At 40.1% G+C, this 22,746-nt stretch overlaps 1 protein-coding gene and 1 non-coding gene across 2 annotated transcripts in view; both read right to left on the bottom strand.

Moving 5' to 3' along the window:
* EIF2AK4 (eukaryotic translation initiation factor 2 alpha kinase 4) overlaps positions 1–22,746 on the bottom strand; it is a 107,320-nt gene that overhangs the window by 65,724 nt on the left and 18,850 nt on the right. The window contains 6 exon segments of the mRNA XM_033190602.1: positions 4,532–4,676; positions 4,679–5,066; positions 6,575–6,732; positions 10,817–10,932; positions 17,571–17,719; positions 19,360–19,440. Of these exon segments, the coding sequence (XP_033046493.1) occupies positions 4,532–4,676; positions 4,679–5,066; positions 6,575–6,732; positions 10,817–10,932; positions 17,571–17,719; positions 19,360–19,440 (1,037 nt within the window).
* LOC117071933 lies at positions 22,507–22,607 on the bottom strand. The gene has a single exon (XR_004432654.1). It is a non-coding gene; the product is annotated as a small nucleolar RNA U13 (small nucleolar RNA).

The following is a 22,746-nucleotide window of genomic DNA, read 5'->3' on the forward strand; positions in this document are numbered from 1 at the left end:
TGCTGGAATTACAGGCTTGAGCCACCTCGCCCGGCCTTTTTTTTTTTTTTTTTTTTCTTGAAACAGGGACTTGCTGTATCGCCCAGGCTGCAGTACAGTGGTGTGATCTCAGCTCACTCCAACTTCTGCCTCCCGGGCTCAAGCAATCCTCCCATCTCAGTAGCTGGGACTACAGGCAGGCACCACCAGGCCTGGCTAATTTTTATATTTTTTGTAGAGAGGGGGTTTCCCTACGCTGACCCAGGCTGGTCTCCAACTCCTGAGCTCAAGCAGTCTGCCTGCCTCGGCCCCCCAAAATGCTGGGATTATAGGTGTGAGCCACCATGCCCGGCCTCATATACTTTCTTTTAATCTTCATTCCTTGAACCCATTAACTTACTGTTTAATGGTATAATAGACAATTCTTGTTTTGTTTTTTTAACGAAGAAAAACAAGCCATACCTTTAACCCAGGGCTTCTGAAAGTGGGGGTCCCTGGCCAGTAGCATCAGTATCCCCTAAAAAATGTTAGAAATACAAATTCTACTGCACCCCTGACCTAGTAAATCAGCATCTCTGGGGGTTTGGACAGTGATCTGTGCTTTAACAAGAACTCCAAATGATTTCAATGCAAGCTAAAGTCTAAGTTAAAGTCTAAGTAGTTAAATTCTAACTGATTTAAGCTGGACTTTTTTTTAAATTTTTTTTTTTTTTTTGAGATAAGGTTTTGCTCTGTCACCCAGGCTGGAGAGCAGTGTTGTGATCATCACTCATGGAAGCCTCAAACTCCCATGCTCAAAGGATCCTCTTGCCTCAGCCTCCTGAGTAGCAGACATGTACCACCATGCTGGAATGCTTTATTTGCTTTCATTTTATCTATTTTTTTTTTTTTTTGAGATGGAGTCTTGCTGTGTTGCCCAGGCTGGAGTGCAGTGGCACTACCTTGGCTCACTGCAACCTGCAACCTCCACGTCCCGGGTTCAAGCGATTCTCCTGCCTCAGCCTCTCAAGTAGCTGGGACTACAGGTGAGTGCCACCATGCCTGGCTAATTTTTATATTTTTAGTAGATATGGGATTTTGCCATGTTACAGGCCAGGGTGGTCTTGAACTCCTGACCTCAAGTGATCTGCCTGCCTCAGCCTCCCAAAATGCTGGAATTACAGGTGTGAGGTATCGCGCCCAGCTGTGCTGGAATACTTAAAATTTTTTTTTTATTTTTAGTAGAGATGAGGTCTTACTATGTTGCCCAGGCAGGTCTTGAACTCTTGGGCTCCAGAGATCCTCTCACCTAGGCCTCCTGCAATGCTGGGATTACAGGTATGAACCACCATGCCAGGCTACTTTCATTACAACGGCACAAGTAGTACTTGACTTGGTAGCACTTGACCTATAATTATAAACAATATACTTAAAAGAATCAACTGTCATTGTGAGTTCTGGACTTAAAAATCTATACATATAAAGTGGTGACAGCAACTATCATAAATGGTAACTTTTTTTTATGTTGCAGCAGTAAAAAGCAAGGTACTCCTAATTTCATAGCTTGAACAGGCAAAAAAGTCTAATAAAACCATTTGTATATGATACTGTATTTCCTTTAAATTTAAAATTAATTTTTAATTATATCATTCAAACATAAATACCTTCTCCTTGCAAATATTAAAGCATTACTGATAATGATAAAGCCTTTGATCAGCCTCCCCTTCCAATTCTTTCTTCCATTTAGTGTGTATCATTGTAGAGATTTTTCTATGCATTTATACACATAAACATACAATGATCCAAACAAAATAGTATTGTTTTTTGATTTTTTTAAAGCAATATCATCTTGTATGTATTATTCTTCAACTTGCTTTTTTCATTCCACCATGTGTCTTGGAGTTCTTTCTAAGCCAGTACTTAAAGATTTTTTTTAAACTTCTGTATAGGCATGGACCTACCAGAATTTATTTACACATTCTCCTACTGTTGAGATTATTTCCAAGTTTTCCCATTTTCACAAAATGCTTCAATAAGCATCCCTATATATGCCCTGTTGGGTTTCTGAAGTGCATTATCAACTGTAACTCAACTGTGACATAAATGCTATTAACTTGAAAGAAAATCTGGATCAGAAAAATGTTAAAGCCTACCTAGAATGCACAGTATTTTTAAGAGATTTATAGCCACCAAGATCTCACTGTAAAAATGAACTTCTCTGAACCAATAATTTTGGCAACAGGGTAGCCGTATATAGAAAAGGTTCAGCTTTGAACAAAAAGGGGTAAAATGCCTGGCAGCATCCACATTTCTTCATAGTTCTCACTACTGAGGATGGTGATGAAAACCAGCACTGACTCAGTCTGGGCCAAGTGCCAGAAACTTTATGGGTGTTAACTAATTTAATCCTCACAACCACCTCATGAGGTAGGCTGTGCTATTATCCCAGTTTCACAGAGGAGGAAACGCAGGGCAGGGGGTTAAGTCACTCAGCCAGTAGGGCATAGAGGTGGGACCTGAACCCAGATGTTTTGACTCCAGAGTCTTACCCAACACAGAGGCTGATTTGAAACAAAATCTTTCTCCAAAGGGTGTTCAACAATATGTAAAAATATAACTACAAATGGAAGGTTGCTGTTTTCATTCTTTATGAATGGTGTTTTTCTTTTGTTAACCAGGGCTGGACAGCAAAGTTCCTAAAACAGTTCTTGGCAGCTCCTTAACCAAGCACAGTCTATCAAATCACTCCAGGGAGAGGAGTATACAAAATATTCTAAAGAAAATTCTTGTTAAAAGAATAAGAAGGCCATGAGCTGTGGCTCACGCCTGTAATCCCAGCACTTTGCAAGGCCGAGGTGGGTGGATCATGAGGTCAGGAGATGGAGACCATCCTGGCTAACACGGTGAAACCCTGTCTCTACTAAAAATACAAAAAAATAGCCAGGTGTGGTGGTGGGCGCCTGTAGTCCCAGCTACTTGGAAGGCTGAGACAGGAGAATGGCCTGAACCTGGGAGGCGGAGCTTGCAGTGAGCTAAGATTGCACCACTGCACTCTAGCCTGGGTGACACAGCGAGACTCCATCTCAAAAAAAAAAAAGAATAAGAAATTGTGTGATCTTAAGTTTGAAACTGACAGAGCGTAGAGCTATTTAAGAAGAGAACTAGGAAAGTTTTAGCTACTGAGCCCATTCATTTTGCTACTAAACAGGAAAGGAAAGTTACTTCTACTTAAACCTCCCAGTGCTGTTTATAACAACACATAACGCTATTGCTAACCTTGACTAAATTACTCTTCATCAACGAAGAAGGCAGAACACTAAAGGTGACATTTTGAAGATGGAAATGAAACTTTCCATCTGTGATTCTATCATCATATTTGTCATTTTAGCCAACCTCATTGTTAGGGTGCATTTAAATAAATATTTTTAAAGTCCCATTGCATTAAAAAGATACCATAAAAGATTTCTTTAGAAATCTTAATATTTTCATATACTTTAAGGAGCAAAACCAACACAAAGAATCAAAGTTGGTCCCTTTTCACAACTGTGTATGTGTGTATATATATATATATCTCTCATATTCACTTTACACAAAAACAATCTCATTCAAACACAAATGCAGCTACTTTCACATCTATAATGGTAAGATCATCAGTGACAGGGCATAACAGTGTAATCCAGGCCAACTGGCTACTGGGATAGATGGAATAGGAAAGAAATGTGAAGGGTAAAATAAATGTTGCAAATGGAAGAAGTGAATAAAAGCAAATGATTGGGAAAAAGAAAGTAAAAAACAAAGAGCATCAGAAACGGAAGAAACCAGCCCAGGTCAACTCCTGCAGGACAGCTGGACAAGAGGAGCATCTGGAAAAATCCAGACTGAAGGGATCTTACCTCCCAATTAACAGAAACTGAGAGAACTTGGCTGTGGCTTGGACTGAAAACAGAGGCAGCACTAAATTAGAAAACACTTAAGTGAAGGACCTGGACAAACATGTTAGGCCTGAGGAAACATCTCAGGAAGGGTTCTCCCAAACAGGATAAAACTTGGCTTTGTAATTAAACATGCACCTGTGATTTACAGGTATTGAAAATTATCTGGCTAGAGTAAGTAATTTATTTGCATTCTACAACTTAGATGAATGAGACAGCCAATGAAGAATGGTTAAGAAGCACAAGGGGCAGAATCTCACTCCCAAAGCTATTAATGAAGTAAGAAGCCTCGTCTTTGACCCTTTAGGAACCAGAGCAAAGGTCAGTATTTGGAATACCTAGGGCATTTCTCACCATAACAATCTCTATTGACTTCCAAGAGTATACCAGCAGTCCCCAAAAAGGAGTTTGAAAATCAAGTGTGAATTCCAAGTGAATTTCAGAGAATGTGGTAGTTAAGAGAATCACAAACCTACGTGAGAAAACGGAACATATAAGACTAGGACAGGACTGGGAGAGCAAAGAATGAAGTCCTGTTCCTCACTTTTCAGCTTCCACATCACTTAGATGTCTGGCACACTCCAGCACAATCAAAAGTATAGGAGTAAAGTGCTATTAGACAGAATCTCAGTGATACTCACTTCTTTAGAAAATCTTGAAAGTCAGCTGGTAAGTCACTAGGGATGGTCACAGGGTACTCTCCACATTCCTGTCCTTGGCTGAGGGACAGCAGCAGGAGGCCAAGACACCAAACATCTCCTTTCTTCCCCGTTTTATAAGGCAAGCACTGTCACTAAAACGAACTCGGGTTTGCTCAAACACATCCTCCTTGCAAATGTCTGCGAGGCGCTTAGAAATGCTATAGTCCGTAATCTTGACGGTGCCTTCTGCATCCACCAAGACATTAGATGCACTCAGGACCTTATGCACCACAGAATTGCTGTGCAGATAATCAAGGCCTGACAGGAGCTGCGCTGTGTACCTGCGAAGCTGATGCACAGGGATGGGGCCTGCGTGGCTCAGGTGTGCAGCAAGAGAGACCCCACTAATGTGCTCCACTAAAATGTCCACCATGATGGAGTCGTCTTGCTCTTTGAGATTCATTGCAAGGTAGCGTACTACATTTGGATGGCTCAATTTCACCAGTGAGTTGAATTCTGTTTCTGTTCCTTGAATCTGATAAGTTAAAAAAAAAAAAAAAAAAGAATAATATTGGGCAAATCAACATTAACTTGGGTTTCATTTCAAAAGTGAAGTATTTGATCACACAAGGGAGGCAAAAACAACAACAACAACAACAACAACAAAAAACCCCCAAACAAAAGTGAAGTATTTGATAGAAAATATACTTTCAAATGAGAAGACAACAAATATGCCCTGAACTGAATCCTCCCCAAACCATATAGTCAACCTAATAGTTCATAAAGATGGAAAAAATTTAGTTAATTCTCAACTTCTCTAATCTCAAAACCTACTATGCATATACTACAAAACTAGTGAACAGTTTTTAAAATAAAATTCTTTTGAGGTATGGCCACCAGAAAAAAACAAACTTTAATTTAAAAATAACCTTTTCTGATTAGCTTTGTGTTTGGGTTTTCAAAAATATAGTACACGATTTGAGCAGCAGAATAATGGCTCCTCAAAGATGTCCACATCCTAATCCTCAGAACCTCACATGGCAAAGAGGAGTTAAGGTTGAAGATAGAAAAAAAAAAATAACCTTTTCTGATTTAATAAAGATCACAGTCAACATTTAAAAAATTAGTTTGATAGAAAATACCCACATGTTATCTATCTGGTCACCACCCAAAGATAACTCAAGATTTTGGCACATTTACTTTCAGTTTTCTTTCTATACTTAAATACACACACATTTCTGAACACCATGCTTTATCTACGATTTTTGTAAACCTTGTTATTATGTAACACTACAATATGCAATAGTGAATGTTCTCCTTATGCTTGGTTACAAATCATAATTTATAAATTAACTGAAAAATCCTCCAGTCCCTCAAAATTCAGTTTTGAAGCAGTATTTTTCTTTCTTTTTTCTTTTTGGAGACAGGGTCTTGCTCTGTCACCCAGGTTGCGGTGCAGTAGCATGAACATAGCTCACTGTAGCATCAACCTCCTGGGCTCAAGCAATTATCCCACCTTAGCCTCCCAAGTAGCTGGGACCACAAGTATGTGCCACCATGCCCACTAATTTTTAAATTTTTTGTAGAGACAGGGTTTCACCATGTTGCCCAGGCTGGTCTCAAACTCCTGGGCTCAAGTAGTCCGCTACCTTGGCCTCCCAAAGTGCTGGGATTACAGGTATGAGTCACCACACCCAGCCCTGAAGCAGTATTTCAAGAGTAGGGAAAAGAAGAATTGCAAAAAACCCAATTTTTAAGTAGTATTTAGTCCCAGTTGGAAAGATGACTGTTAATGCCATAGTAAGGGCTGAGAAAGGAGGTTAAGAAGGCAGCTAGAAGTGCTTTGACCATGTTGTGAAAGTTCTGAAACCAGAAGCAAGGGGCAAAGAGGTACTGGTCCTTCACGGTGTTCTCTAGTCAAACAGTTCTCATACTGCTCTGGATCATCTTTGCAGGACAATCAAACGCAGGGCTATTTTATTCTGTCATCTCCTAAAGCCTGAGAATAGGCCTTTTGCTCATTCAGCCACCTTGAATGCTTACCTGCTTTTTGCACTTATCAATCTTCTCTTTTTCTTGACTGGTAAGGAATGGACCCATTTTTTTCTGCCACTGAAGGACCCACTCATACAACAAGACAAAGCCGCCAGTGGCTGTTTCCAAAGCATTGTAGACTAATTTCCCAAGTTGTTCATCACTGCCTGCACATTAAACAGAAAGTATAATTAAATCCCACTGATACGTTTTCTGTGGGGGGAAAGAAGGGAGGGGGTAATACACATTCTTTAGTTCAACAATGGATACCATGTGCTAACTATGGAAAATATGACTTTATGTAATAATGTTCTTTTGTAAACAATTTTTGATATTTAGCGATATACCCTGAGTCCTAAAATAATTTTTTATAAGGGGCAAGAATCAACAATGAGATCTTAGTATCAGACAAATAAAGAACCAATGTTTGGCCAGGCGCAGTGGCTCACACCTGTAATCCCAGCATTTTGGAAGGCTGAGGCAGATGGATCACCTGAGGTCAGGTGTTCGAGACCAGCCTGGACAACATGGTGAAACCCCATCGCTACTAAAAATACAAAAAAGTTAGCCAGGTTTGGTGGCAGGCACCTGGAGTCTCAGCTACTTGGGAGGCTGAAGCAGTAGAATCACTTGAACCTGGGAGGTGGAGGTTGCAGTGAGCCTAGATTGCACCACTGCATTCCAGCCTGGGTAACAAGAGCAAGACTCCGTCTCAAAAACAAAAGAGACCAGTGTTTTATACTACTAGCCATTATGCACAATGTTATTTTCGTAACGAGTTTACCTTTGCTGACTGTCTACTGGTGTACCTTCATACAGCTAAATACCAACTAAAATGACAGAAAGAATATGAAAATAGAGAACCAGCCATCAAGATCAATGTAGATTAGTGTGCACAGTAAAACAGTAATTTGAAAATCTGGGCCGGGCACGGTGGCGCAAGCCTGTAATCCCAGCACTTTGGGAGGCCGAGACGGGCGGATCATGAGGTCAGGAGATTGAGATCATCCTGGCTAACATGGTGAAACCCCGTCTCTACTAAAAAATACAAAAAACTAGCCGGGCGAGGTGGCGGGCGCCTGTAGTCCCAGCTACTCAGGAGGCTGAGGCAGGAGAATGGCGTAAACCCAGGAGGCAGAGCTTGCAGTGAGCTGAGATCCGGCCACTGTACTCCAGCCTGGGCGACAGAGCGAGACTCCATCTCAAAAACAAAAAAAAAAAAAAAAAGAAAAGAAAATCTGAATACATCTATGACTTTCTAAATGCAAAATTTGTTTGAATATGCTCAGTAAATACAAATTGGTCAATGCTTTGGAAGGAAAGAACAAGAGATGTCAGTTTAGATTTGAAGCTAGAAAATGAGACACATTTATTTAGTGATAGTCATATGGTTCTCACACAGGGAGAGCTAAATTCTGTAACACCAAAAATTTTCTTATAAAAATCTCTATTTTCATTAAAAAAAAATAGAAAATCCTAAAAAATTAGAAAAGGAGAAAAAAAATCACCGTTTTATTTTTCTTTTAGTTCCCTCTATTCTCCTTTACCCCATAATTTACCATATCATAGCATATATATAGCATCTTGACACTATGACATTTTGGACCAGGTAATCTTTGTTGCAGCCAGCTTTTTGTACACTGTAGGATTTTAGCAGCAATCCTGGTATCTACCCACTAGATGCCAATAGCACCCCGGCCCCAATGTTAGCCATCAAAAACGTGTGTAGACATCACCAAATGTCCCCCAGGCTATAAAACTGTCCCCAGCTGATAACCCCTGATACATAGTATTCTGCCTTTTTCTCTTATATAAGTAGTAGTTTTCCATGATGCTATACTATCTTCATAATGAAAACAAATGTTTAAAGAGACATTGATAATTATCTTTTCTATTTGAATAATCGAAAGTGAAGTAACCTGTGTATATATGATAAAGATGTCTCAGCAAAAATACTTTGGAGAAATATGGCTGAACTAGCTCACTGTGACTTTTTACCTGAGAAGCAGTTTTTATTTCACAGGAATGCTGATAATTTGGAGATTTTAATTAAAATGACCTATTATGTTAGTCATAAATAACTCCTGACAGTCTTTGCCTAAGGGGAAAAATCCTGCTGTTTAAAAATTTGTCCACCAAAGGAAGCAACCTAAGAAATGTGGGATCTAAGCAGTCAACCAGAAACACATGGCATGAAATGTTTATGGGATGGAGTATGAAGTTATTTACATAAAGCCTAATTAAATTTGCATGTTATGCAGTACAGTGTTTTGCAATATTTGCTTCCCTAATTGGGACAAGGCAGGCATTTCATAGTTGCTGGGGTTTAAAAAATTATAATTTTAGTATTGCCAGCCTCTTCTTGTCAGTTTTTCATGAGGGGGATTATTAAAGGGACAAAAGAATACACTGTGATGAGGATAAGGGAAAATACATTATCAAAAGAACTCTAACTCAAACTCTATGATATGCCCACAATGATCGTTTATGCAGACAGTCTCTATAGTGCTGTAGCCATATCTATAAGTAAGTGCTCTCTTCTCTCTAGTTCTGACAACTTTAAAATGAAAAACAAATATTGTTTTTTATAAAAATACTTCATCGAAAATAAAAAATTAGTAATCTTTTATGAAAACATTTCATAGACAGTTAGGGCATATTTTAAAAAATCAGACCCACTGTGAGAAAACAAAATAAATAATTTACTTGGTGATTTTATTAAAAATTCTCCAACTGAAAATGTGCCTCCTAATAAGGGTATTAACTGTGGTGAATCTGTCTAATGAGTACCAGTGAGAATAAGAGACCAAGTTAAGGTAAGAAGAATTGAATTAATTTGCCTTCTTGATTTCCCCAGGTTATTGGAAGTAGTAAGTTCTATGTTGTCACTTCGTGAATCTGAAATGTCTGAGTAAAGGACAGTCTCAGGTCCAAAGCCAACCACCACTGCCAATGTCTCGAACCCGCCCAACGATTCCTTTGTCTAAATACAGCCGCTCTGTGTATGTGCAGGATCCTCTACTATCCAGGCTGCTGTTTGTCTGCCAAGGTTAAGTATCCAGCTCATAGATTATTGAGAAGTTTGGTTTCTTCTCCCTCCACCTGCTGCCTCCTCCCTGGCAACTCTTTTGCTTATTTGTATCTCCTTAAAGAGGAAGGGGAAAAGATGCCAAAAGAAACTCAATTCACATAATTTGGCTACCTGTTACCTCTGGCAAAAATATTCACGGGATTGAAAATTAAAGTTAACTGACAAATTCACTATGATTTCTATACCAATTACTGGTTTTATCTGTAAGGCTAGCTAAAGATGACGTACATTTAGGGCAAAGGAAGAGATATCAAAAACTTGACTTTAGTGTGAGCAATTCAAATTCTGATTTGCTGAACCAGCTTCATTCCAAATAGCCATGAGTAGACAAAACTTCTAAATAAGGCATATAGAAAATACGGTAGTCTTCCTGGTCAGGTATAACATGCCAAGCAGGAAACAGCCAAATGGATGGATATCCACTTAAGAAAATGAGATCTGGTCAATAAAGACCACAGGTGTTACTGTAGTCCTAGCTACTAAGGAGGCTGAGGCAGGAGTATTGAGTGAGCCTAGGAGTTTGAGGTTACAGTGAGGTATGATTGTGCCACTGTACCACTCCAGCCTAGGTGATGGAGCAAGACTCTGTCTCAACAACAAAAAAGGTAATAGGCATTAGAATGCATTTCATTATACATATTTTATCAGCATTAGACGTATATGATGCAAAATTCTTACTAACATTTTAATTATGTTTTTGTTTCAATAAGCTTTGATAATTATAATGACCGATTTAAAATTATCTTTACGTTAATAATATTTCCAAGAGCACGGGTTTTTAAATTTTATTTTATTTTATTGAGACAGGGTCTCATTCTGTCACTCACACTGGAGTGCAGTGGCTTGATCACGGCTCACTGCAGCTTTGAACTCCTGGGCTCAAGCAATCCTCCTACCTCAGGCCCTCAAAGTATTGGCATTATAGGCGTGAGCCACTGCACCCAGCCAAAAACACAGGTTTTTATTTCCATCTGACATGAGGGGAAACCTGAGTGACTTCTCATTCCAGTCATTAAGGATGGGAGCCAGAATGACTACCAGCTTGATGGTCTTCCTTGGACTGCACTGGTCTGAATGCCACAGTGTCTAATCTATCCCATTCCTTCGTGATTAACTTTTGCCATTACAATAATATAAATAGATTTTGTTAGTTTACTTACCAATACATTTCCCTTTGTGTACCATGAGCTGATCAGGACTCCCCATATTGAAATACAGAACTTCACAAGAGCCAGGAGAATCTTCACTATTACATACAGAATACTGTCGTTCTCGCCTTAAAAACAAATTTGAACAATACGTTTGAACAATCATTTTTTTCTTTAAGATTAACATAGGAATGTTATAGATTAACATAGGCAAGAATGTCCCTCCGTTTTCTCCTGTTTGTTACTGTTTATTAGCCCACCCACAATCTAACATCTGTTTCTACTGGGAATTGAGTGGGAGGTGCTAATGGGAAAGCCATTCGTTTCCCCACTTCCCATTGTCTTCTTCTCCACATGAAAACCACAAACCCTTAACTCCAGGTCTGTGCTGCCGGACGCTGTGGCTACTAAAATAAAACTGAAAATTCAGTTCAAGTGCAGTAGCCACATTTAAGTACTCAATAGCCATACATGGCTAGTGGCTACTATATTGGACAGCACAGATACAGATCATTTCCATTATCAGAAAAAGTTCTACTGGTCAGCAGTGATTTAGATCAATTCCACATGTATCCCACATTGCTTCATTCCCATGCACATGCACATCTGGAGAAAGCTGCAAAACAGAGGGGGTTGGAGCTGCCACAAATTCCTGGTTTCCAACCGGGCCTCCAGACATTGAGCGCACATTCCGTCTCTTGCTTGTCTTTGGTAGATATTCCCATCATTCCCCACCATGACTTCTCCAAAACACTTAAAACCCAACTTCTCCTCTCTTTCTTTTTTTATACTTTTTTTCTGGTGGGGAGCAATAGCTAAGAAACTAGATCATAATGCAAAAACAATAAATTGGGGGAGAGGGTGCAGGGAAGAGGTACGGGAGAGACCTCTCGATGGTCAGGATTGAACACTTATCAGAAACACTTTGATGAAGTGCATGGACAGATCTTTAGAGAGATCACCCTCTCATTCTCAGCATGATTTTGACTTTTACTTTCACTGATTACATGATGCAATGAGGAATACAGTCCACAATTTCTATTGTTCCACCTATAAAGTTACTTGGCATTGGCACTATTCATTCTTTGTGGGTGACTTTGAGGAAGGATGGCTACTCCTCTCCTCAGTCCCATCCCCTACAGAGGTCTCCTCTGGAATCTTAGTCTATTAGTTAGTCCCTTTCTCCTGTATGTTCAATCAGCCCCTCTCTCTGGGCTCCCTCCCCCCAGCCTATAAATCTTTCTGATCCACACATTCCCCTCCCTCAACCCTGCACCACCCACCCCGTCACCCCTCATAGTCACACTCCTGCACTTGCTGTTTCCACTTCTGCACTATTTACCCTTCACACTATTGCAATGTCAGTAAAACTGCCATCTCCCTCCACTCGCTCTAAACCTGACTTTTTCCCTTGGCTCTCTAATTTTGGTTAGAGGCATAGTCATCCATTCTGTCTCACAGGTCACCTGTAAGTCTCCTTGGGCTCCTAGATCTGCATCTAATTGGTCTTCAAGTACAACCCTCTCCTCTCTGTTTCCCCTGCCCTATTTTTTTCATCTCCAACTTTCTCCTGGACACATGCAATACTCTGTTATTATCTGGTCTTTCTGCTTCCAATCCGACACATCCTCTCTTTCCTTAAAACCCTCCCACACTGGTGACAAGATTATGTATTATGATACAGATATCTTACACCACACATATGTCCACATATTCTTTTTTTTTTTTTTTGAGATGGAGTCTTACTCTGTCACCCAGGCTGGAGTGCAGTGGTGTGATCTTGGCTCACTGCAAGCTCTACCTCCTGGGTTCACGCCATTCTTCTGCCTCAGCCTCCTGAGTAGCTGGGACTATAGGCGCCTGCCACCACGCCCGGCTAATTTTTTTGTATTTTTACTAGAGACAGGGTTTCACCGTGTTAGCCAGGATGGTCTCAATCTCCTGACCTCGTGATCTGCCTACCTCAGCCTCCCAAAGTGCTGCGATTACAGGTGTGAGCCACTGTGCCTGACCCATGTCTACATATTCTAAACATCAGAAAATAACAAATACGTTGTAGTTCTGTTCAAATTTCTACTTCTAAAGTTACATGTGCAACTAGGAACACACTGAGATTTTTATGAAGGAAAGGATAAAAGGAAAGGTTCAAAATTACATGCCATACTTAGTAACATAAACTATGCAGAAGCATCTCTGCATCAGCTCTGGCCTCCTCAGCAGATGGTGCTAATGGTCATTTTAGTCTAGGCCATCTTTCTGTTCTTTAGTTTACAATGTGTAAATGCTTGGTTTTAAGGTGTTTTAGAATGTGAATCACCCTATTATGACGCATAAGCACAAACACAATGAGTGTTGACGGCTGTAAGATTAAGGAATAATTAGTATTGAAGGAAAAGTAGACATAATCTTAAAAGTGAAAGTAAGAAAAGGACAAATGTGGTACATGCTGCATGGCACAGGTTGTACCAGAAACAATTCTGAAGGATAAAAAGCTAAATCACAGAGTTTGAAAAGAAGGAATAAAGAGACAAATGCAATGTCATCAATGTCTATTGTTTTCGCCAAAAAGATTCATATATATTGGATGCTTATACTGTCTACTTGGGACTCATCAAGAACTGGGTTTGGAACAACCTTTTGAATTTGAATCCATTCATAAGTAAAACAGCTTCTGTACTCCAGCAGAAACAGCCATTCTGATGCAAACAAATGGTGTTCAGAAGTTATGACTCTGGTCTCATCATTAACGATCTATTCCAGACTATGGATGTTCATGAGGTTTGCAATATTACTACAATATTAGAAATATCACCCAGGTTATCAGTTTTGCCAAGTAACTGTGGCAGTTCCCAACCTATATGGATGAAGGGTGTTTCAAATAAAATTACCAAATAGTATTAATCTAGGTCTTTAAAAAGAACAGAGAATTAAACATAATACAATTTTAGATGACGAAATTAGACAGCTAGGAACTTGATACCCGAAAAAAGAAAAAAGGGTAATCTTTTTTTTTTTTTTTAAAAAAAAACCAAGTGGCAAGAAGAGAGATGGCAATTTTTCAAGTGGGGACTTGAGAATTGGGCTACCATCCAAAAGATTGCTCTACCAATACGATCAATGTGTAGATGAAGGGGCAGGATGGAGAAAGGATCTCATCTGAGACACAGGGGCAGGGATAGTCTCACCTTCCTGCCTAACTCACCAAGATGCCACAGAAAATGCTAGCTCTAGGTCCCTTAATTTGAAACTCAGAGCCACTTTGTAGAGACAACGTTAGTAAGAATTCCTGGTATTGTTTAATTTGAAGTAAACCAGTCTATGCCTCCATGGAACCAACCAGAGAAACTGAACAACAGAGGACCATGTCTGGAGAGACATATCGAGGATCCCCTCTCCCCTACATCTTTATACTTCGATGGTTCCCCAGTTTTTTTGCGGAGAGCGGAGACAATCCCATGTCTTATACCCTTAATGATCTCTTCTCTGTAAGGATGAGGAGCCAGCAGTTACCACACCTGGCTTTAGAATAGGGAAAACAAACTAGATAACCTAATCCTGTTGATGGTGGATATAAATAGGTGATATATTCTAGATTCTGGGCTACACTACAGTAATCGGCAAAGACGGCAAGTCTGAATATGTGAAGGTAATTTTCTACCATGAGCTATTTTATAGAGGTTTTTTTGTTTTTAGTTTTGCTTCTTCTACAAAATTCAAATTGCCCACTTATCAGGAGCAACATCCTGGAAGCAAGGCAGGGGGTTAGGGGGACTATGTTTACACTTCACAAATATAGCCTCACACTGAACTGTACACGTTGAAATGGCTAATTTTATGTTTTTTGATTTTTACCTTAATATTGGAAAAAGTGAATCCTTCAAGGTGGGAAAAGAAGGCTTGAAGGATAGAAAATAAAGTTCTTCAACAAAGGCAAAGACTCATCAGTGAAGAAGCCTTTGAGTATCAGGCCTTTATGTTCTTTCCATTAGAATAGTGAGTGGTTTTCTTTTCTCTCTTCTCTTCTTTTCAGCAGTGAAAATCTTTTTTTTTTTTTTTTTTTTGAGACGGAGTCTGGCTCTGTCGCCCAGGCTGGAGTGCGGTGGCCGGATCTCAGCTCACTGCAAGCTCCGCCTCCCAGGTTTACGCCATTCTCCTGCCTCTGCCTCCCAAGTAGCTGGGACTACAGGTGCCCGCCTCGTCGCCTGGCTAGTTTTTTTTTGTATTCTTTTTTTTTTTTTTTTTTTTGAGACGGAGTCTGGCTCTGTCGCCCAGGCTGGAGTGCGGTGGCCGGATCTCAGCTCACTGCAAGCTCCGCCTCCGGGTTTACGCCATTCTCCGCCTCAGCCTCCTGAGTAGCTGGGACTACAGGCGCCCGCCACCTCGCCCGGCTAGTTTTTGTGTTTTTTTAGTAGAGACGGGGTTTCACCGTGTTAGCCAGGATGGTCTCGATCTCCTGACCTTGTGATCCACCCATCTCGGCCTCCCAAAGTGCTGGATTACAGGCTTGAGCCACCGCGCCGGCCTTTTTTGTATTCTTAGTAGAGACGGGGTTTCACCGTTATTAGCCAGGATGGTCTCGATCTCCTGACCTTGTGATCCACCCATCTCGGCCTCCCAAAGTGCTGGGATTACAGGCTTGAGCCACCGCGCCCAGCCAGTGAAAATCTTTTGTTAAATAAAACCTCACTGGTTTTTCACATACCCCACAGATCAAGAGAAGCAAAATTGCCCTGGTTAAAGAGGCTGCAGACTCTACAAACACCAGAAACACAGTGTCCCACTTTCCCTGTGTCGTCTTCCCTCCCTTACTCCCTCCCTGCATCAGATGTTTACCAGGCATCTACCACCTGTCTTCCAGGCAGTGTTTCAGGCTTTGAGGAAAACACAGACAAGGGCTTTGCACTCACAGACCTCACATTCCAAAACAAACAAGTGAACAACAATTTCAGCAAGTGCTAAGTGTTACGTAAAAAATAAAACAGAGAATTGGAGAGCAAGGGACAAAGCAGGGAAATAGGGTAGGGGGTGCTCAGGAAGGCATCCCTGAGAAGGTCGCATTTGAGAGAGAACTGAATGAGAAGGAGCTCACCAAGCAAAATGCCAGAGGGAGAGTAGCCCAGGCAGAGGGGTCAGCAGAGGCTCTGAGATGGGAAGAAGCTTTGTTGCCCAGGCTGGTCTTGAACTCCTGGGCTCAAGTGATCCTCCAGCCCTGGCCTCCCAAAGTGCTGGGATCACACACATGAGCCACCATGCCCAGCAAGCTATCTTTGATCTCAAAAACAAGCCTAACCTTGGATTCACCATTTATAGTTAGCCACAAAAATAGAAATGTTTAAACTTAAAACAATCGTTTTCCATGTATCTGAAAAGACTTATTTATATCATTGATTTAATTCAAGGGTTCTAATACAATAAACATTTGTTAGATATTTCCTAGTGAAATTCTCTGACAACCTCAAACTCTGTTGCTTATTGGATGCCCAGATTCAAAAATAATTTAAATTGGGAAGGAGTTATAATCTTAAAAAGGAATGGTTACCAGAAACAGTATTTTTAAAAACTTTAGTTAACCCTAATAGTAGGTAAACATTAGTGTCAAAATGATTTCTGAACTGTCTTTTTAATAGTAGATAATTAGGGAAAGAACTAAAATGGTTCCTTCTAATAAACAAACTGTACAGAAGTTTATATAAATCTTGTTTGGTGACTAAAATGTTTCTTTTCATAGAAGCAAAGTGATGATTTTAAGTTCTGCTCAGAGTCTCACAAGAGATAATTTAAACATACAATGAAGGCTGAAGTCCCCACACTGTTTAGTAACTCACCCCACTCATAAATGGTTTCTGCACTAAAATTCCTTTCTGGTCTACAGGGGCCACAGCAAATAGAGAGCAAAGTCACAATTCTTCAGTGAAAAAGATATAGAACAAGTAGTATCTTTTAAGTGACCAGTGGTGACAGGGAACAGCCCAGGAGCCCACCTCAGTACTAGGGAGGGGACCCCTGGTAGCCAACTGGGGTTCCTGCTCTCACATAACAGATGTCCCACCTGTGCTCATTTTCAGGCACTCCTTACATCTGTAGTGGGACCTAATGCGTTGTAGACTGAAACACTGGATGATGATGATTCAAATGGAAGAAAATGTTTAAAATCACTTACTGAATTTAAGTTATTAAATGTTAAATCAAATCGTACTAAGGCAAGTTTGTGATGGTTATAGGCTGTTATAAAGGGGAATGAGGCTGGGTGCGGTGGCTCATGCCTGTAATCCCAGCACTTTGGGAGGCCGAGGCAGGTGGATCACGAGGTCAGGAGTTCAAGACCAGCCTGGCCAACATAGTGAAACCCTGACTCTACTAAAAATACAAAAATTAGCCGGGTGTGGTGGCATATGTCTGTAGTCCCAGCTACCTGGGAGGGAGGCAGGAGAATCGCTTGAACCCAGAAGGCAGAGGTTGCAGTGAGCTGAGACCATGCCATTGCACTCCAGCCTGGGTGACAGAGCGAGACACCGTCTCAAAAATAAAAAGGGAATGAGCAACAAAACTAGATTCATGATAGATACTTGGAAAGTGTTAAATGCAATTTTGTTTCATATTGCTAAAAGTATACTCAATATATTGCTAATATATTAAGATATATAAGGTTTAAAAAAAGTTATTAAGACTATTGCCTTAAATTTCCATCAAATTTCACTACATCTTTAATGCAGTGAAATCCTTCTACATCTTTCATTCTCCCAGATCAGAAATCCCAGGGACTTACCTAGACCTTCCTGAGGAATTTGCCCGATGTTTACCATTTCCTACAAAGTCAGGAGAGCCTCCATGTAGAATGGCAGCCGTTCTGGGTCCTCCTGGGTCCTTCTTAGAGGTATGATCTTGGTTTGACAAACTAGCAATTTCCAAACGTTCCTAGAACAAGAAAAGTAAAACCTACTTTAGATGTAAAGTCATAAATGGAAGACAATCATGGTACATAATTATTAATTCAGTATAGAATGCAAATTTTAAGCTGAATGTTCACAAGTGAAATAAAAGTGAACTCAACTTTTCATAGTTTAAAATAGCTAGAAGGAGGACATTGAATGTTTCCAACACAAAGAAATGATACATGTTTGCAATGATGGATGTGTTAATTACCCTGATCTGATCACTATACATTATACGTATCAAAACGTCACTATATACCCCATGAATATATACAACTATGATTTGTCATTAAAAAATAAAATTAAAAAAACGTTAATGCCTAAAAATGTACTGGCTCAAAAACTGAAGTCCAGGTTATGGTTTCAAGAAAATGTAAATGTTATAAATGAAAATACTTAGAATCTTGCAACAGTGTAAGAAGTTAGGAAGAAGAGTAACAGGAGATGAACAGAAGAAGGGGAATCAAAGAGAGGGGTAGAGAGTGGCTGACAGGAAGGCAGGTCCAGCATAAGACAGGAGCACTGCTGGAAACGGGGATCTCCTCTTACGTTTCTACGCAGGTTTAGTTTCACACAGGGCAGGACACTTGTCTGTGGAAGTAATTATACAAGACAGAAAGAAAGGCATTATCAGTCCCATTTTAAGGGACAAGTAAAGTGAGTCACAGAGAATGTCACCTTGCCAAGGTCACAGAACGAGGCAGTAGAAAAGCTGAAGCTTTAAACCAGGAGAAGCTTGCTTGTGCTTCAGTGCCTCTTCCTGCTACCACATCGTGTCCCTTAAGTTTAATGCTATAATTATGTAAAAGAGAATGAGTAAAATTTTATCTGAATTTCTCCAAACATGTCTGACTGGTTTTTTGCTTGAGCTAGACCTCAGGAAAAATAAAGAAAAAAGTACTCTATCCTGTTTCACCACTGTCTTTTAAATCTGCTCTGTTGAATAACTTTTTCATCACTGAATGAAATTTCAGGCAGCTCCATATGGTTTCTATGCCCTCTTCAGTATCAACAAATCATTTTATTTTCCAGGTATTAAGAATTCTTGATCGGGTGCGGTGGCTCACACCTGTAATCCCAACACTTTGGGAGGCCGTGGTGGTGGGTGGATCACTTGAGGCCAGGAGTTAAGGGCCAGCCTGGGCAACATGACGAAACCCCATCTCTGCTAAAAAATACAAAAATTTGCCAGGCGAAGTGGTACACGCCTATAACCCCAAATACTTGGAAGGCTGAGGCACAAGAATTGCTTGAACCTGGGAGGTGGAGGTTACAGTGAGCTGAGATCATGCCATTGCACTCCAGCCTGGGTAACAGAACGAGACTCTGTCTCAAAAAGAAACAATTTTAGTCCAAGTTAATTATTAAAGCCGCAATCTCTTTCCCTCCCTCATTTGATAAATTATAGTAATTATGTAAGTCTAAATCATCTACCGACAACATAAAACTCTAAATTTTGCCACCTATTTGGGGAGTCTGAAATACACAGTGAATATTTATTTATTTTTAGTGCTTCATTTTATTTTGTATTACTGATAGTAACACAGATGTCATCACTGGAAATAAAAACACTTTGTTTTGCAAAATGTAAATTATTTTATTATGATGGAGTTGATAGGGTACCTGCTTAGCCATTTCTTTCCTTTTTTTCTCTTCTTTTATCTCTTCTTTCCTTCTCTGAATCTCATGTAGGATTTCACGTTGCTGAAATAAATCAAACCATCATCAAAAGGCAATCTCTGAAACCTATACAACATATAAATTATGGAATGACAGAAAAATCTTTTAACTTTCAATAATTCAAACCCTCTTTTCCTAAGAGATCTGAAAATACAGCATCTTAGTGCAAACTGCAGTTCTATCAGTTTTATCAGAGTTCTTACGCAATAGGCATTCCCATTTAAACAGGTTTGAGAATGTGTGGGGAGGGGCATTTACTCCCCATTCTTCATGTTTCCATGTGCAGGAGACTTCCACTACAGCAACACTGTTGGCTTCTCACTTCTTTTCACATTTGTCTTAGCCCCTCCTGTTTGATATCTGTCTATCTGCAGAGAACAAGCACTTGTACCTGCTCTCTGCCATGGGGATCCCGGTCAGCTTGGTGAAGGTGGGCTGAGCAAGCCTCAATGCCTGGACCTGGGGTGGCCATGGCCCAAGTACCACACCTACCTGCCATTCTTTAATCACCTGCATTTTCCAATCAGCTTTCTCAATGTTAAAAGTGGTGTTTTGATCTCTATTTTGTATTATTCCTCTAAAATTCCAGATTATAAATATCAAAACTATTAAGAGATTCACCAAAAACCATAATAGCAATAATACAACATGTAAAAACATACCTCAAACTTATAGGTAGCTATAAGCAGTATGTCAAAACAAAATTGTTAGCTAAATAATCACTATCTTCTAATAAAAATTAGCCTTCCTAACAACAAGGACAATAATAAAAACTACAAACTCCCAGCAGGGCGCGGTGGCTCACACCTGTAATCCCATCACTTTGGGAGGCCAAGGTGGATGGATCACAAGATCAGGAGTTTGAGACCAGCCTGGCCAACATAGCAAAACCCCATCTCTACTAAAAGTACAAAAATTAGCCAGGCATGGTGGTGGGTGCCTATAATCCCAGCTACTCGGGAGGCTAACGCAGGAGAATCACTTGAACCTGAGAGGTGGAGGTTGTAGTGAGCCAGTATCATACCACTGCACTCCAGTCTGGGCAACAAAGCAAGACTCTGTCTCAAGAAATAAAAATAAAATAAAATAAAAATAATAAAAAAAAAAAACTACAAACTCCCAACAATAACTAGACTACACACTTAAATAGAAAATAAGTAACAAAATCAATGGCACCTAAAAAAGACACTGCTAATGTAAGCACAGGATAAACAAAATGAAGCAGAAACAAAATGAAAAGAGAGGCATAAGAACCTAAGAACAAAACTGCTAAAAGTAACTTTAAGAAACAGTAATATCTAGAAAATTAGAACGCCTCACCAAAAGATAAAAATAGATATACAAATGGTGCTGGGCACGGTGGCCCATGCCTGTAATCCTAACACTTTGAGAGATCGAGGCCGGAGGATTGGTTGAGACCAGGAGTTCAAGACCAGCCTGGCAACATAGGGAGATCTTGTCTCTACAAAAAAATTTTAAAATTAGGTAGGTGCGGTGGAGTACACCTGCAGTCCCAGCTACGCAGGCGGCTTAGGCGGGAGGATCCCTTGAGCTGCAGTGAGCCAAGATCGTGCCACTGCACTTCAGCCTGGGCGACAGAGCAAGACACTGTCTGAAAAAAAAAAATCCAAAAAACAGAAAACAAAAACAAATAGTACTGGTTGGAAAAAGAAACAATCCTGGATGGGAAGTCTAAATACTGTGAAGATACCAATTCTTCCTAAATAAATATGTAAGTTTTAAAAAACTCAATAGAAATCCCAGGAGGTTTGTTTTGTTTTGACTCTGGGAAAGCAATTCTGTAGATCTTCTGTAAGAATAAATGGGTGAGAATGGTTGAGAAACAAAAACAATGGAAGACGAAGGGATGGGGAGGGGTAGGCTTGACTTGTCAGATATTAAAACATTATAAAGATATAATAATTCAAAGAGTGTGGTGGAGATTCAAGAAAAAACAGATGAGTTGAACAGATGATTGACAAACAGAACCTAGTATAGGCAAGCAGTTCAGATGCACTGGAGAATTGTGTTTGCAGCTGCCGCTGCACCAGCTATAGCTCCAGCAGAAGGAGAAGTGGGTAAGCAAGGAGGTCTCTATACTATGGCTTGTATAATACAAAGGAGGCGGCTCACAAATCCACAGGTGGTAGAGCACCTGGCTCATGGTAACCTCTGCCTCTCGGGTTGAAGCCTCTGGCTACAAAAAGCCGCTTGCAAGACTGCCTCTTCTACTGGAGGAGTGAAGAAACCTATCGTTTCAGGCCTGGTACTGTGGCATTCCGCGAAATTAGACGTTACCACAAGTCCACCGAAATGATTCACAAACTCCCCTTCCAGCATCTGGTGAGAGAAATTGCTCAGGATTTTAAAACAGATCTGTGCTTCGAGTGCAGCTATTGGTGCTTTGCAGGAGGCAAGTGAGGCCTATCTGGTTGGCCTTTTTGAAAACACCAATCTGTGTGCTATCTATCCATGCCAAACATGTAGCAATTGTGCTGAAAGATATCCAGCTAGCATGACACACATGTGGAGAGCGAGGTTAAGAATCCAAAATGGATCGGGCATGGTGGCTCAAGCCTGTAATCCCAGTTACTTGGGAGGTTGAGACAGGAGAATCAATGGAACCCAGGAGGTGGAGGTTGCAGTGAGCTGAGGTCACACCACTGCACTCCAGCCTGGGACTACAAGAGTGAAAGTCTGTCTCAAAAAAAAAAGAATCCACTATGATGGGAAATTTCATTCTCAAAAAAAAAAAAAAAAAATTATCTTATTATTCCTGATAGTTCTAATGTTGTTACATATTTTTTTTCCCATGGGTTCAAAAGGTACCTACATATATGGTTGTGAGTGGAAAAAGAGGGGACAGAAATCACGTATTGGCCGTTTTTCTATTTTCATTCATGTGTGAATTTTTAATATAAATGGGAGGATGTAAAGCATTAATGCAAATCAAAATGTTTCAGTGAACAAGTTTCGGGGGTGCAACTTTATAATAATTATAGATAAACCTGTTACATATTTCTGGATAACGCTAGTATTTGGATTTTTTTAAAAACAAGTAAATTCTTTTCTTTCTTTCTTTTGCTTTCATGTCAGATAGGTAATGTGCTGATGTCCTGACAAGGTTCGGGGTGGCATATCTCACATGTGTGTGAACACCCAATCATCAAGCTTATCAACTACAGAAGGATCAAAACAAGTACATTTTTTATTGATGGCAACTAAACGGTTTGTAGCATTCTTATCACACAGTAGATTACACCTATTCACTATGTTTTCCTTTCTTTTTTTTTTTTTGAAGACAGAGTCTAGCTGTTGCCCAGGCTGGAG

Source organism: Trachypithecus francoisi, unplaced genomic scaffold (genome assembly GCF_009764315.1).
Source record: "Trachypithecus francoisi isolate TF-2019V2 unplaced genomic scaffold, Tfra_2.0 Lachesis_group3, whole genome shotgun sequence".
In the NCBI taxonomy this organism is placed as follows: Eukaryota; Metazoa; Chordata; class Mammalia; order Primates; family Cercopithecidae; genus Trachypithecus; species Trachypithecus francoisi.